The 12,796-nt window shown below is 57.6% G+C and overlaps 1 protein-coding gene across 2 annotated transcripts in view; it reads left to right on the top strand.

Moving 5' to 3' along the window:
• Window positions 1–802: 802 nt before the first annotated feature.
• The window catches only part of MARK4 (microtubule affinity regulating kinase 4), a 28,182-nt gene continuing 16,188 nt past the window's right edge, over window positions 803–12,796 (top strand). For both annotated transcript variants that reach the window (XM_004767609.3, XM_004767610.3), the window contains exons 1-8: window positions 803–1,141; window positions 5,531–5,731; window positions 8,061–8,114; window positions 8,219–8,267; window positions 8,956–9,021; window positions 9,098–9,168; window positions 9,917–9,973; window positions 11,921–12,157. In XM_004767609.3, coding sequence (XP_004767666.1) covers window positions 1,091–1,141; window positions 5,531–5,731; window positions 8,061–8,114; window positions 8,219–8,267; window positions 8,956–9,021; window positions 9,098–9,168; window positions 9,917–9,973; window positions 11,921–12,157 — 786 coding nt within the window. In that variant the 5' untranslated portion in view covers window positions 803–1,090. The remainder of the gene's footprint in view (window positions 1,142–5,530; window positions 5,732–8,060; window positions 8,115–8,218; window positions 8,268–8,955; window positions 9,022–9,097; window positions 9,169–9,916; window positions 9,974–11,920; window positions 12,158–12,796) is intronic.

The raw sequence follows: 12,796 nt of genomic DNA, 5'->3' as shown, positions 1-12,796 counted from the left end.
GCACAGGAGAGGAACCAGCTGCCACAACCTTGGGCTCTGGAGTGTTCTGGGAGGTGCGAGGCAGCATCGCTAGAGATGGTGGTCAGGCTTTGGCGGTGGCTCTGACCAGCTGTGCTCCCAGCACCCTTAGTACTACGCTCCCAAGCAAGAACTTCCTGGGCCCCAAGACTGGAGACGGGATGGGCTGGGAGGGAGAATGGGGACCACGCCGTCTGCCTGGCTCTCGTCCCTGGGGGCTTCTCTGCCTCTGTCTCTGTCTCCATTCTCTTCACGGGTCTTTGAGTCTCTGTCTCGCTTTGTCTCTTTTTGCCTGTCCCTCAGTCTCCGTGTGTGCGTCTCTCAGGCTTTGTCACTCTCTGTGTCTCTGTTCTCTCTGAATCTCTCCTTGCGTGCGTCTCTTTCCCTGTTTTTCTCCCTCTTTCTTTCTCTTTTTGTCGCTCCGATCTTTTGGCTCCGTTGACATCTCTTTGTGTGTCTGGGCTTCTCCTCGCGTCTGTCCCTCTCTCCTGTGTCTCTTTGTCTCTCCCTATCTCTGCGTCTCTCGGTATCTTCCTCCGCGTCTCTGGCGCTCTGCCCCGGCTTTTCTCTCCCCTTCCCTTCCGGTGAATCTCTGCTCTCCTGTGAGAACACGCTCCCTACCGACGCGCCCAGACCTGCCTCCACCCCCAGAGCCCCCGGCTAGCCCGGGCCTGCGCCTTTAAGGGCCGGCGGCAGAGGGCGGGGTCTAGGCGGCCCCGCCCTGCCCGCCCCTCCCCCTGACGTCCCTTCCTCCCCGGCCCCTCCACCGCCTCCCTCTGCCGCCGCCCGGGCCGGCTCCGCGCCCCCTCCCCGGCCCCCGCCCGCCCGCCTGCCCGCCTGCCCGTCGCCCCCATGGCGCCCCGGGCCCCCACTGCACGGGGCCACTAGGACCCTCGGCGTCCCCTTCCCTTCCTCGCCCTGCCCCCTCTCCCGCGGCGCAAACCCCGGTGTCCACGGCGCCCAGCTTTTGAGCTCGCGTCCCCAGGCCATCGGGGGGGGAGGGGAAGAGAGGGGACCCCGGGACCCCCGCCCCCCCCAACCCGGCCGCCCAGTCCCCCGGGACCCGGAGAAAATGTCTTCGCGGACGGCGCTGGCCCCGGGCAACGATCGGAACTCGGACACGGTGAGTGGGGCCCGGCCCCTTGGGGAGCGCCGGTCGGGTTCAGCCGCGGAACCCCTCGTCCTGGTGTGCCCCTCGCTGCGCGAGCTCCTACCTTCATTCCCCGGGCCCGGCCCGGCTTGCCGCCTCCCGACCCCCGCCTGGACTTCCAGGCCTCTCGACCCTCCCCCACTCCAGCTCAGCCCGACCCCAGGGGCGCCCCTCTCTCGGGACCCCTCTCTTGTCCCTCTGCAGACCGCTTCCGCTCGGGTCTCCTCCCTCCAGGAAGCCCCCTCCTCTGCCTTCCAGGAGCCCCTCCCTTCTCCGGCGTGTTCTTAAGCCCCTTCCCCTCCTGGCCGCCCGCATCCGACAAATCGCCCCCTCCTGGATTTGCGGGGCCCTTGACCCCAAGGCCCGTCCCTGGTCCTCTCCCAGGAAGGCCTGGCCCAGTCCGGCCTCCGGCTCGGCCTTCCCTATCTGGATCTGGGTGCCTGCTCCCCAGGAGCCCCCCTCTTCTCATTCTCAGCCCTCCGACCCTCTGGATCCTCCCGGATCCTGTGGGCACCCCCTCACAGGAAGCCGGTTTCCACCTTTTCCTGGGCCCAGGGCCCTTTCTAGCTTGTTCAAGGTCTCTCCACTCCCAGGCCTGGCCCCTATCTTCCAAGGAGCCCTGTCCCTGGATTCCCAGTCCGGCGCCCCCCTCCCCACTGATCCCCTGTATCCTCTCTGAGCTCTTCTCCCAGGCAGTCTTGGCCTCCAACTTCCAGGCCCCTAGCCCAGTCTGGGATTTCTAGGCCCTGGACTAGTCTGACTCCAGGCCTCATCCTCCTTGTATCAACTCTTCAGCATCTAGCAAGCCCCCTCCCCAAGCCCCTGACCCCTTGATCCCCTCCTGGGCCAGGAGTGGCCTCCCAGGACATCACCTCTTCCTCTGATCCCCAGGTCCCCATCCCTTCTGCCCCTGGGCCTTCCTCTTCCTTACCAGGGTGGTCTGGTCTCCCAGGGAAACCCCCTCCCCAGCTTCAGAGGCCTCTCCCGTCTCACAAGGCTGGGCCCCACATCCTTCTTCCAGGAGACTCCAGGACTTAAAGCCTGGGGTCTTTCCCTGGTTGTAAGCCCTCTTCTCTTGGGGTCTGTCTGCCGGAGACCTCCTCCCCAAGTTTCTAGGCCCTTTTGACCTCCACAAGGCTCAGGCTTTCTTCTTCTGGGCTGCCCTCCGCCCAGAAGACCCTTCTCCAGGACTCGCGTGCTCCTGGACCTTTCTCTGTTCCAAAGACTAGAAACTCCCAGAAACCCCCTCCTTTAACTTCTAGGAGTTTCCTCAGCTCCTCTGAGTTCCACTGCCCCATGGCTCTCACCCTTCCCATTATTCCCAGGCCCCCGTCCCTGTAGCACAGCCCAGAACAATCCTGGGCAGGGAGGACCCCCCTATCTCCCCAGTTTCTGATTACTCTCAGCCCTTCTAAAGGGCTTCCCCCCACCCCCAGCTGGGGTCTTTGTTCCTTTTCCCCTAGGCCTCTGCCAGGTTCCTTCCCCCACATCCAGCCACCCTCACTCCAGATCCCCTACCAGAGAGGCTGATCTCCATCCCTTCGTCCTGCAAGACCCTCCCTCATAAGGAGCCCCACCACCGCCACCACCACAGCCCACACCCTCCAGGCCAGACTCTAATTCGGAGTCTCTGGTGAGATCCCCACCCTTCCCCCGCAAGTCCCTCAGAAAGTGCCAGGGAGCCCACGGGCCCGGGTTCAAATGCTGGCTCTCTCTGCCAGCCAGTTTGCGCTGGGTCCTCAGACTACAGCTGCTTCCTTTCTGAGCCTCAGTTTCCTGCTCTGAAAAATGGGGATGATCCTTTGAGTCCCTCAGAGGGGGAAGCCTGGTCCATGGGATGTGCTCCACACCTGTCCGTGGCTGTTGTGAGGAAGGCTGTGAGTCAGAGGGGCCGTGCCTTCTCCACCTGGGGCTGTCATCGGTTGTGGCTAGAGTTCAAGGATCCCCTCCCTGCTCCAAGCCTCAGTTTATCTCGAAATAGGGTTGATGGAAGCATCTCCCTGTTAGGACTGTTTTCGGGAGCCAAAGAGATCATGTAAGAAGTGCTTGTCGCTGCACTCGGGTTGTTGCTGTGATTCTTCTAATAAGCATGGGTTCAAATCTAGTTTCTGGTCCTCCCTAGCTGTGTGACCTCAGGCAAGTGATCTCACCACTGTGAGCCTCGGCATCCTTATCCGTAAAATGGGGCTCTTCAGAGCACTTCCTCCTCTTTCCTGGTCCGGACTTGTGCCTGGTGGGCATTTGAGGGGGCCAGTCCCCTTCTCTCCTCTTGCCTCCTGTCCTCCCAACTCATGAGTAAGTCCCGCTTGTCCTGCCTTGGGCTCACCTCTCCCTCTGGAACTGGAAGTCGAAGGCTCTTCTGCTCCCCGCCGCCCCATCACCATGACGACAGCCATGTGGAGGTCATGCCCCCCCACCCCAAGTTCCAGGGCTCCCCCCACCACCTTGGAACTCTCTGGAGGTTCCCTAGCAACAGGCCCCGGTGTTGGGGCGCCAGCCCGCCAGCCGGGCAGGAGGGAGGGAGCCGGGCCAGCTGGTGGTGCCAGCCAATTTTAGCTCCCGCCCCCGGCCCCTGGGGGGCTCTGTCACCCACTGCCCCAGCCGCCCCTTGCAGGGGTTCCTCAAGCATGCTGCTTTCAGTGGGGTGCCAGCCCATCCCCAGTTTGGCTCCCCTGGGGCCACCTGATAGAGGTTCTTCTCCAAGCCCTATCTCCATGGGGATCAGGGGCCTTAGCGGCCAGGATCTCCACCTCCCTGCCCGCCCTCCTCTCCTGGAAGGAGAGCTGAGGTTGTGAGGAGCCCAGTGGGATGTGGGGAAGAGCTCAGCAGCATTCAGGAGCCAGCAGGCCTGGGATCGAATCCCTAGCCTTCTGCCGATCTGCCCTGTGACCTTGGCCGAGGTGCTCACTGCCTCAGCCTTGAGGGAGGGGTCCCTGTCTGGAGAGCGTGGATGGTTACTGGATCCAGGTGGGAGGTCCCCCGGGGAGGGCACCGTGGGTGGCACTCCTTCTGCAACTCGTGGGAGGAACTGTGTGACCTTGACAGGATATCTTCTCTCTCCAAGCCTCAGTTTCTCCTCTGGAGGGTGAGGAGGTAGGTTCCGCCCTCAGTGGGCTCCCAGGGGAATTAAATGGAGATGAGGTGCTTACTAGCCCGAGCCTTGGCCCGTAGTAAAAGCAGTGTAATAAAAACATGTAGGAGTGTGAGTCAGTGCGATACGGTGATGGCGAGGGACAGTAGCTCTGGGGTAAACTCTGTCCCACTCCGGGCTTCAGTTTCCCTCCCTTAAGAAGGGGATGGTGACCGAATCAGACATCACCCCTGTTAAGTAGCCGTGTGGATTCCCTGTTGCCTACCTGGCCTTTCCTCTCCTTGGCTCCTTTTGTCTTCCTGCTTCCCACCCCTGCCCTGGGGAGGGCAGGGGTGGGTGCCGGGGGGCGGGGGTTGCCGCCTGGGTCTGAGCAGAGCCTCCTGGGCTGGGGCCTCTGGCTCCCTCCACCGCCCCCACCCTGGGCCCCAGTCCAGCGCTGAACAGGAGGCATAGTCCCTGGGGCTCACAATCAGGACAGGGCAGCCTGGAGCAGGCTGTGACCTGCGGGGGAGAGGCCCAGGAGGGACAGGACGGCAGGAACGGAACGTCGGGGACAGATGGGAGCATGGGCGTGGGAGACAGTGGGTCAGGAGCCGCAACGATTCCCAGGGTGGTGGTGCGGGGCATGGGGGAGGCCCCCGTGTTTCCACAGGAGGAACGTAACAGTGTGGGGCTGGAAGGTCAGGGCACAATGAAAGAGTGTTGGTTACAGTGTTTGGAGTGGAATTTGGGGCAAGAAGAATTGGGAGAAAATGCTAGGGGCAGTAAGCTGGTAATAAAATGCTGCTCTTGGGGTTCAGAGTAGAATGGGGGAGGCAGACAGGGAGGTGAAGGGTGACCCAGGATATGTCAAGAGCTGCGAGAGACCTGGGGCGGAGTTGAGCCCAGATTGAGGACACGGGTTGGGAGAGAGGGACACGGCATTTGGAAGAAAATACGGTGGCCCCCGCGCCTGGAGAGGAAGTTGCAGGGAGACTGACTGTTGGAGGGGAGCGAGGAGGAGCCTGATGTCTGGGACCCCGGATGCTGCAGAGTTGGGGGGTGGCCCAGCCTTTGTGTTCTTGGAGACGTCCTCTTTTAGAGAGATTTGGGGGACCTCCAAAGGCAGCGTGCTTCCCTCTGGCCTAGGTTTGGGAAGGACCGCGAAGGGGCCAGTGGTCACAGCTGGAGTCAAGTGGCCCAGCCCCCGGGAGCCCCCCACTGCCCAGAGCCCCCGAAGGCAGGATCGGATGGGCGCTGCCCACCACTCACTCTTCGTCTCCCCTGTCCAGCATGGCACCTTGGGCAGTGGCCGCTCCTCAGACAAGGGACCGTCCTGGTCCAGCCGCTCCCTGGGTGCCCGCTGCCGGAACTCCATCGCCTCCTGTCCCGAGGAGCAGCCCCACGTGGGCAACTACCGCCTGCTGAGAACCATCGGGAAGGGCAACTTTGCCAAAGTCAAGCTGGCCCGGCACATCCTCACTGGCCGGGAGGTGAGTTGGGGTGATGGGTGGGGAGCAGGGCATGGGCGTGTGGGAGGTGGGGCGAGGTCAGACTTGGCCCTCATTGCTTTGCTTCCTGACCTCAGGTGAGTCCCTGACTCTCCCCGGAACAGGTCAAGACATTTCAGGTTTGTCCAGAAGAGTCCAAGTAGAATTGGGTTACCGTGGGAATTGCATGTAGATGAGGTCCTCATTAGCCCAGGACTTGGCCCGTAGTAAAGGCTATTCAATTTAAAAAAAAAAAAAAAAGAATGATGTGGGTGCCTGACGGGCCCATCAGTAGAACATGTGACTCTTGATCTCCGGGTCATGAGTTCGAGCCCCACATTGGGCCTGAAGCTTTAAAAAAAATCTAAAGAATGATGTGGCAGTGTGAAGGGATGGTGTAGGACATCAGCTCTAGAGCAAACCATGTCCACCTCTGGGCCTCAGTTTCCCCACCTCAAAAGAGGGATGATGGTGCCGTGTTCATTTAATATCAGTCATAGTCCCTGGAATTGCCGGGGACTCTCAGATCACAGGTATTCTGTTTCTAAGAATTCACATGGCTTTTGTGTCTAAACCCAGGCCACCTCCCTGTTGGCAGTGGTAGGCTTTGCTTCCATCAGGTCTTATCGAAATCTTCATGAGACCACTCACTGGAGTTCTCAACCCCCCGCGGTCCCTTTCTCCTGCCTCCGGAGTAGGGCAGCATTTCCACACCCACACAGACCTTGTAACCTACAAAGAAGTCTCTCACTTACACAGGGTGATGGGGTATGACTCCTCTGTTCCCCTTTAATTTTAGAGGACACGGCTGGAACGATTTCCCCCACCTTGGGTGACCTGTCTCCTTCCTGTACACCATCCAGACACACAAAAGACACCAGGCCCCTATGGTTTTATAGGCACATGCTACCAAACATTCTGAGTTTACACTCCAACCTTCCAGAGACTAACAAAAGAGGTCCTGCAGCCCAGCTCACTGTAAGTGCTGGCTGGACGATGACCAAGACGTCAAAATGAGACACATATGCTGTTATGGGCTGGCCTGACTTGTGAACATAGATCCAAAAATCTGAAACAAAATACTAGCAGAGAGCCTCGGCACATCAGGTAAAGAAAGCGGTGCCATGACGGAGCTGGGTTCATCCCAGGAACGCACAGTTCTTTTGAAATGGATAATTCATTCATCTACTTTGCCACATTTCTAGATTCAAGGAGGGAAACCATATTGTCTCAATACTGGCATGAAAACTGCTTGACAAAATTAAAAACCCGTTCGTGAGGATATGAGGAAAGCTAATGGGCCCTCTCCCGCATGGAGAGCACGCAGTTCCCCTTGTGTGGATCTTGAACTTGATTCTGGGGCCTGCCTAGAGGACCAGCTTCTAAGGAAACAGGGCAGGATTCTATAATCCAGGGGATCTGGGGGTGGTCCCAAAACCCTTTGAGAAAGCTATACAGCTGGAAGTGAGGCCCCTTACTACCGAAAACCTTGTGGGGCTCTGCCAAAATGCAATTCAAAATGAAAACTTAACCCCACTATAGGATACATACAAGGAGAGTTCATTAACTTTCTGATTCTTTCCCCATGGTGACTGCTCAAAACTCTTTTAAAACTAGGGGTGCCTAGCTGGCTCAGTTGGAAGAGCATGCCTCTCTTGACCTTAGGGTCATGAGTTTGAACCCCACGTTGGGTATAGAGATTACTTAAAATTTTTTTTTTAAATAAACTATATATTTTTTTCTTCAGTTTTAAATGTTTACGAGGTATCGTGATCAGGCTGCACGATTCCAATCCCAGCCCACAAACTTCCTAGCCACGTAACCTTTGCCAACTACCTGGACAGTTTTGTTTCTCGGATTCCCAGTTTGTAAGATGGGGACAATGCTAGCACCTCTGCTTTGAGGATCGAAACCGTTCTTGTTTGTAAAGCACATGAACTGAGGCCCGGCGATACCTTGGGAAATGTCAGCTGGTTATTTATTATTTCACAGTTCACGCATTCAAGACAAGGAAGACGTGCTGGGCAAATGGTCTGAGGTGCTCTCACAAAGGGGACCCCAAAAAGGTCTCACTCTCACACACGTTCACACAGGCACTTCTGTGGAATAAGGATATTTCCCTGTAGAAGTCAGGGAGCGCTGGACACAGTGTCAACAGCTTGTGCAAAGGTCCTGAGGCCTAGATCTCTGATCCACCAGGCATGACCCTGATTGAGGCCTTCCTGTGAAAGGAGGCAGAGGAAGGATACCCCTGGGTGATCTGGGTTGAGAGGGCCTTTCCCAACTCGAGCCCTTGGCTCTTTGATCTTTTACCCCTTCCTTCCACCTCCAGGTCGCCATCAAGATCATTGACAAAACCCAGCTGAATCCCAGCAGCCTGCAGAAAGTGAGGCCTAGGGAGAGGGAGGGGGTTGGGGACACGGTTGGGAAGAGGGTCATCGAAAGCGCCCACCCTCATCTTTCTCTTTCTTCTTTTCTGGCCACACCCAGCTGTTCCGCGAAGTCCGCATCATGAAGGGCCTAAACCATCCCAACATCGGTGAGGAGAGGGGAAGAAACGTGGCCTCAGAGGCTACCAACTGGGGCACTTGGGCAGAGGAGAGAATTGGGAACAGAAGAGCTGGCTGTTTTCACAGTTAGAAAGACCTGTTTTCTCTGAGCAGTATTGCTGCTCACTGGCTGTGTGACCTTGGGCAAGTCACTTAACCTCTCTGAGCTTCAGTTTCCTCCTCTGGAGTGGGGTTTATAAGAGGGCCTACTTCAAGGTCACTAGGGGATTGGTTAAGAGTGAGCATTCAAAACACTCCACTCAGAGCTCAGCTGGGGGCGCTGGTCTGATTACTGTCAGCGGCGGTGAGCACTGCCCTTGTCCTCATGATGCAGAGGGGAGACAGGATTTGGCCTGGCCTGGATGTGATCACAGCATTTATTCATCCACGCGTTTGTTCACTCCAGAAGTGTTAATTGAGTGGCTGCTTTATGCCCCTAGCATCTGCCCTAAGCAGGAAAGAAAACAGACACAGATCTCGACCTCATAGAGCTGACTTTCTTATGAGAAAGAGTAGGAAAGGTAGTAAAGCAAGGCTGAGCGGTTTGGAAAATCTTGCCATCAGTAGGGAGCCATGGAGTGTTCTAGAGTAAGGGGTGTTCTGGTCAGCAGGTGGGGGTGGGGAGGGGTCTCTTCCCACATAACCCTGCTCCCTCCTCCCCTCCCTGGGTCCTCACAGTGAAGCTCTTCGAGGTGATCGAAACGGAGAAGACGCTATACCTGGTGATGGAATACGCAAGTGCCGGTGAGGCATCCCTCCCCGCCCTGCCCCCTGCGCCCCCCACGCCCCTCGCTGACCCCGCTTGGCCTCTGCCCTGCAGGAGAAGTATTTGACTACCTCGTGTCCCACGGCCGCATGAAGGAGAAGGAAGCTCGAGCCAAGTTCCGACAGGTGGGGGCGGTCACGGCCGCCCGCAGGGCGGGGTTGGGGGGGGTCAGGTCTGGGGGTGTAAGTCCGAGTGTCTGCGAGAGGGCAGTCACCTAGGTGTGAGGATACCGTGGTTCAGGTGTGCAGGTGTCCGACATGTGGGTGCGAGGGTGGGCGCGGCGTGCAGGAGGAGTGTGGCTGACAGGTGCCAGGGTCCCGAAGCATGTGAGGGGAGCAGTGTGGTTGAGGCGTGGGGGCAGTAGGTGTGTGGGAGCCCAAACTCGTGGGGTGTAGCTGTGTGGGTAGAGGGTATGCATGAGGGCGCCCAGGTGTCTGGCTAAGGGGTGGGAGGGTCTGATGGGGGCAGGGATTTGATCCAGGGTGTTGGTCCACGGCCGTCCAGACGTCCTGATGGGGCTGTATAGGTGTATGGGTGCATTGGGGCTGAGTGTCTCTCTGCGGGTATGTGTATGTTTCCAGATGGTGAAATCCGGAGGGGACCCGTTGTGATGTCCTGGGTCTGGGGCCCCTGCCAGGAGGGTGTCCAGAAGTCTGAGGATATCTGGGTGTCTGGGTGGGGATGCGGGTCTCTGCGTGTCCTGTCGCATTGCCCACTGTGATTAAATCGGAGTGTGAGGCCCCAGCATCTCGGCCTTGTGCCTAGGGGAGGCCTGGGGCCCTGGGTCTCAGTTGTGAGGAGGTTCATGGGGTCGGAGAGAGGCGGAGGGCTTTGGGGCCACCAGTAACTGTCCTTCTCTTCCCTCCCCTCCAGATAGTATCGGCTGTGCACTACTGTCACCAGAAAAACATTGTACACAGGGACCTGAAGGTGAGCCCCGCCCCCCGCAGCACCACAAGTTCCCTGCCTCAGCCCACAGACCCCCTCCCCACTTGTCCCTAGTCCTGCTTCCAGTGCCCTGGGATCCCCTATAGCCTCCACATTCCCTCCCTTCTCTCCCCATGCTCCTCCCTCAGCATCCAGGGTCCCTTGACTCTTTCCCCAGCTTTTGTGGCAGAGGAAGACCAGTAGATGGGGGAGCGGGTAGGGGGTGGAGGCAGGAGGAGAGAACAAAGAGAAAGAAACAAAATGTCCTAGGACGCCTCACGCGATTACGTGGGTGCTGAACAAGGACACAGGACGCGATAAAGTGTTCACGCCTCTCAGAGGCTCTGGAGCCTTGGCATCTCTCAGACTTCAGGACTTTCAGGAACCTTCCAGAACTGTGGTTTTAGAGCCCCAGAGTCACATGGCCTCTGGGTCTTAACATCTTAGGCATATCCTAAACCGGAGAAGGACCTTTGAGAGAGAGAGATTGAGCCCCTGGGGCTAGCTTGGGGCGCAGGGGGTGGGAGGAGGGATTCAGCCCACCTGGACCCCCCCCAGCACACACCTCCCACTCTGAGAGAACCACACGTCTCAGGGCTTCTTGACCCAGACAAGAAAGAGAAACATTTGTCCAGTTCAGCTGAGTTGCCTTGACTCCCCATTTCTGGAGCACCTCCTGCGTGCTGGGCGCTGTACCTTAAGGAAGGTCTCAAGGTATCTCTAGTGAAGGACCGGGTTTGTTTTACTATTTTCAATTCCCAGTCTGCTGTGAAAAATTCTTTTGGGAAGTACAATAAAAATTAAGTGGGGGTGGAAAAAAGTCCAAAATACAAGACCAATTTTTAAAATTATTACTACGCTTAAAAAAAAAAAAAACCCACACAAATCCATTATCAGATCTTAGAAGTTTCTAGACACTTCCTCTGTCTGCCGGGACCCTCTGAGAAAGCCCCTCCAGGCTTGGGGGTTTGCCATCACCTGGAGGAGGCACGCCCCCTGGTGGACAGTTCTGGAAGTGGTTGAAAGGGACTTACGGGGATCTGGTTAGTGTGCTGCAGTGGGGGGCCAGCCTGAGGGACCCACCCAGGCATGGGTTCGTGGCTGGGTGGCAGAGCCTCAAACAACAGGAAGATAAGTGTCAGCCCTGAGCAAGGGGTGGGAGGGGGAGGGGGTGGGGGCTTCTCTGCCTCTGTTGGGTTAGAGGTGGGGACGGGAGGTAGGGAGACCTCATGAGGAAGCCAGAGGTGCTAGTGGCCTGGCTGCAGAAGGGCTGTGGCTGGGACTGGCCAGACGCGGGCGACACTTCGAAGAGCGGATATGTGTGTCCAGATCTGCAAAAGGCAGGCAGCTGGGGGCTCCTTCCGTGCTCCAGGCCATGGCAAGGCCAGGCCTCTTTTGGAGTCAAGCTCTGCCACTTTCTTGCTGCGGGCACAGGGTGGTCTCCCTAAGGCTCAGTTTCCTCGCTTGTAAAATGGTGTTTGTAAGAACACATGCTACCAAAAGTAGACAGAACTTTTTTTCTTTCCACTTTTATGACTCTTGAGCAGCCAATGCTCATGTTTCTTTCTTTTTTTTTTTTTTTTTCTCTTTTTTCGTGCTGGGTAAACTGGGGCTCAGTGGGTCAGTAAATTGCCTGAGGACCACCCCCCATCCCCAGCTCTGCAGACCCATGGTCTAATAATGGCTAATGTTATATAGTGCTTACGGGGTACAGAAGATTGTTCTAGACCTTTTAGGATTCGCTTAATCCTCAGACAGCCCTGTGAGGTAGAAGCTCTGATTACCTTCCTTCTTTGGATGACAAAACCTAGGCCCAGACAGATAAAGTTACTGCCCAAGGGAGTAGGGCCCTAGGCCAGTCAGTATGGGGTCGGGGTCGGGGGGCAGCAGGGCAGCTCCGGAGCCCAAGCTCCCATCTGCCACCCTTGTCCACCTTCTCATCCCTCTTAGGCTGAGAACCTCTTGCTGGATGCCGAGGCCAATATCAAGATCGCCGACTTTGGCTTCAGCAACGAGTTTACACTGGGCTCAAAGCTGGACACATTCTGTGGGAGCCCCCCGTACGCCGCCCCAGAGCTGTTCCAGGGCAAGAAGTACGATGGGCCGGAGGTGGACATCTGGAGCCTCGGCGTTATCTTGTACACCCTCGTCAGCGGCTCCCTGCCCTTCGATGGGCACAACCTCAAGGTGCTGTGCAGGGCCGTCATGGAAGTCTTAATCTCCTGAGGGGGGGTCTGCCCAGGGACCCGCAGCACCTCCCCCGACATCTGCTCTGTGCAAGGCCAGAGGGGCGAGGCTGGCCTGAGGTCACACAGCAGGACCCGGGTCCCCATGGTCAGTCGTGTGACCAACCCACATGGATCATCCTGTGTTAGGGTCCAGGGCCCAGGCTTCGCAGCCAGCAGGCTTGGGTTCAAATCCCAGCTCCCCTGCTCATTCACTCAGGAGACATTTATTGCCTGCCATGGGGTCGGGGCAGGGGTCAGGTTCTGTTTCGGGCTTTACAGATACAGTGTGAGCCAAAGACACAACAGTCTCTGTTTCCAGCGTGCTGGCCCTCGAGAGCCCGCTGAGTGGGAAAAGCCCATCACAACAGCCACCTGTTATGTGATGCTGTTTCTGTGAAAAGTCTAGAACAGGCAAATCCAGAGGCAGGAAGCAGATGAGGTGGGAGTTGGAGGACAGGCTTTCTGTTGGGCGGGGGGATGAAAACGTTCTAGAACTGCCTGGTGACGCCTGCATAACTCAGTGAACAGACCGACAACCTTTGACTCGGGCTCTCTGAACGGAAGAATCCCTGCCCTCGCGGGAAGGGACAGAGCTGGG

The sequence above is a fragment of the Mustela putorius genome, unplaced genomic scaffold (assembly GCF_011764305.1).
Source record: "Mustela putorius furo isolate JIRA1106 unplaced genomic scaffold, ASM1176430v1.1 tig00000196_pilon_pilon_pilon, whole genome shotgun sequence".
Lineage (NCBI taxonomy): Eukaryota > Metazoa > Chordata > Mammalia > Carnivora > Mustelidae > Mustela > Mustela putorius.
The sequence above is the reverse complement of the archived record's forward strand: the minus strand, read 5'-3'. Positions and strand labels throughout refer to the sequence as shown.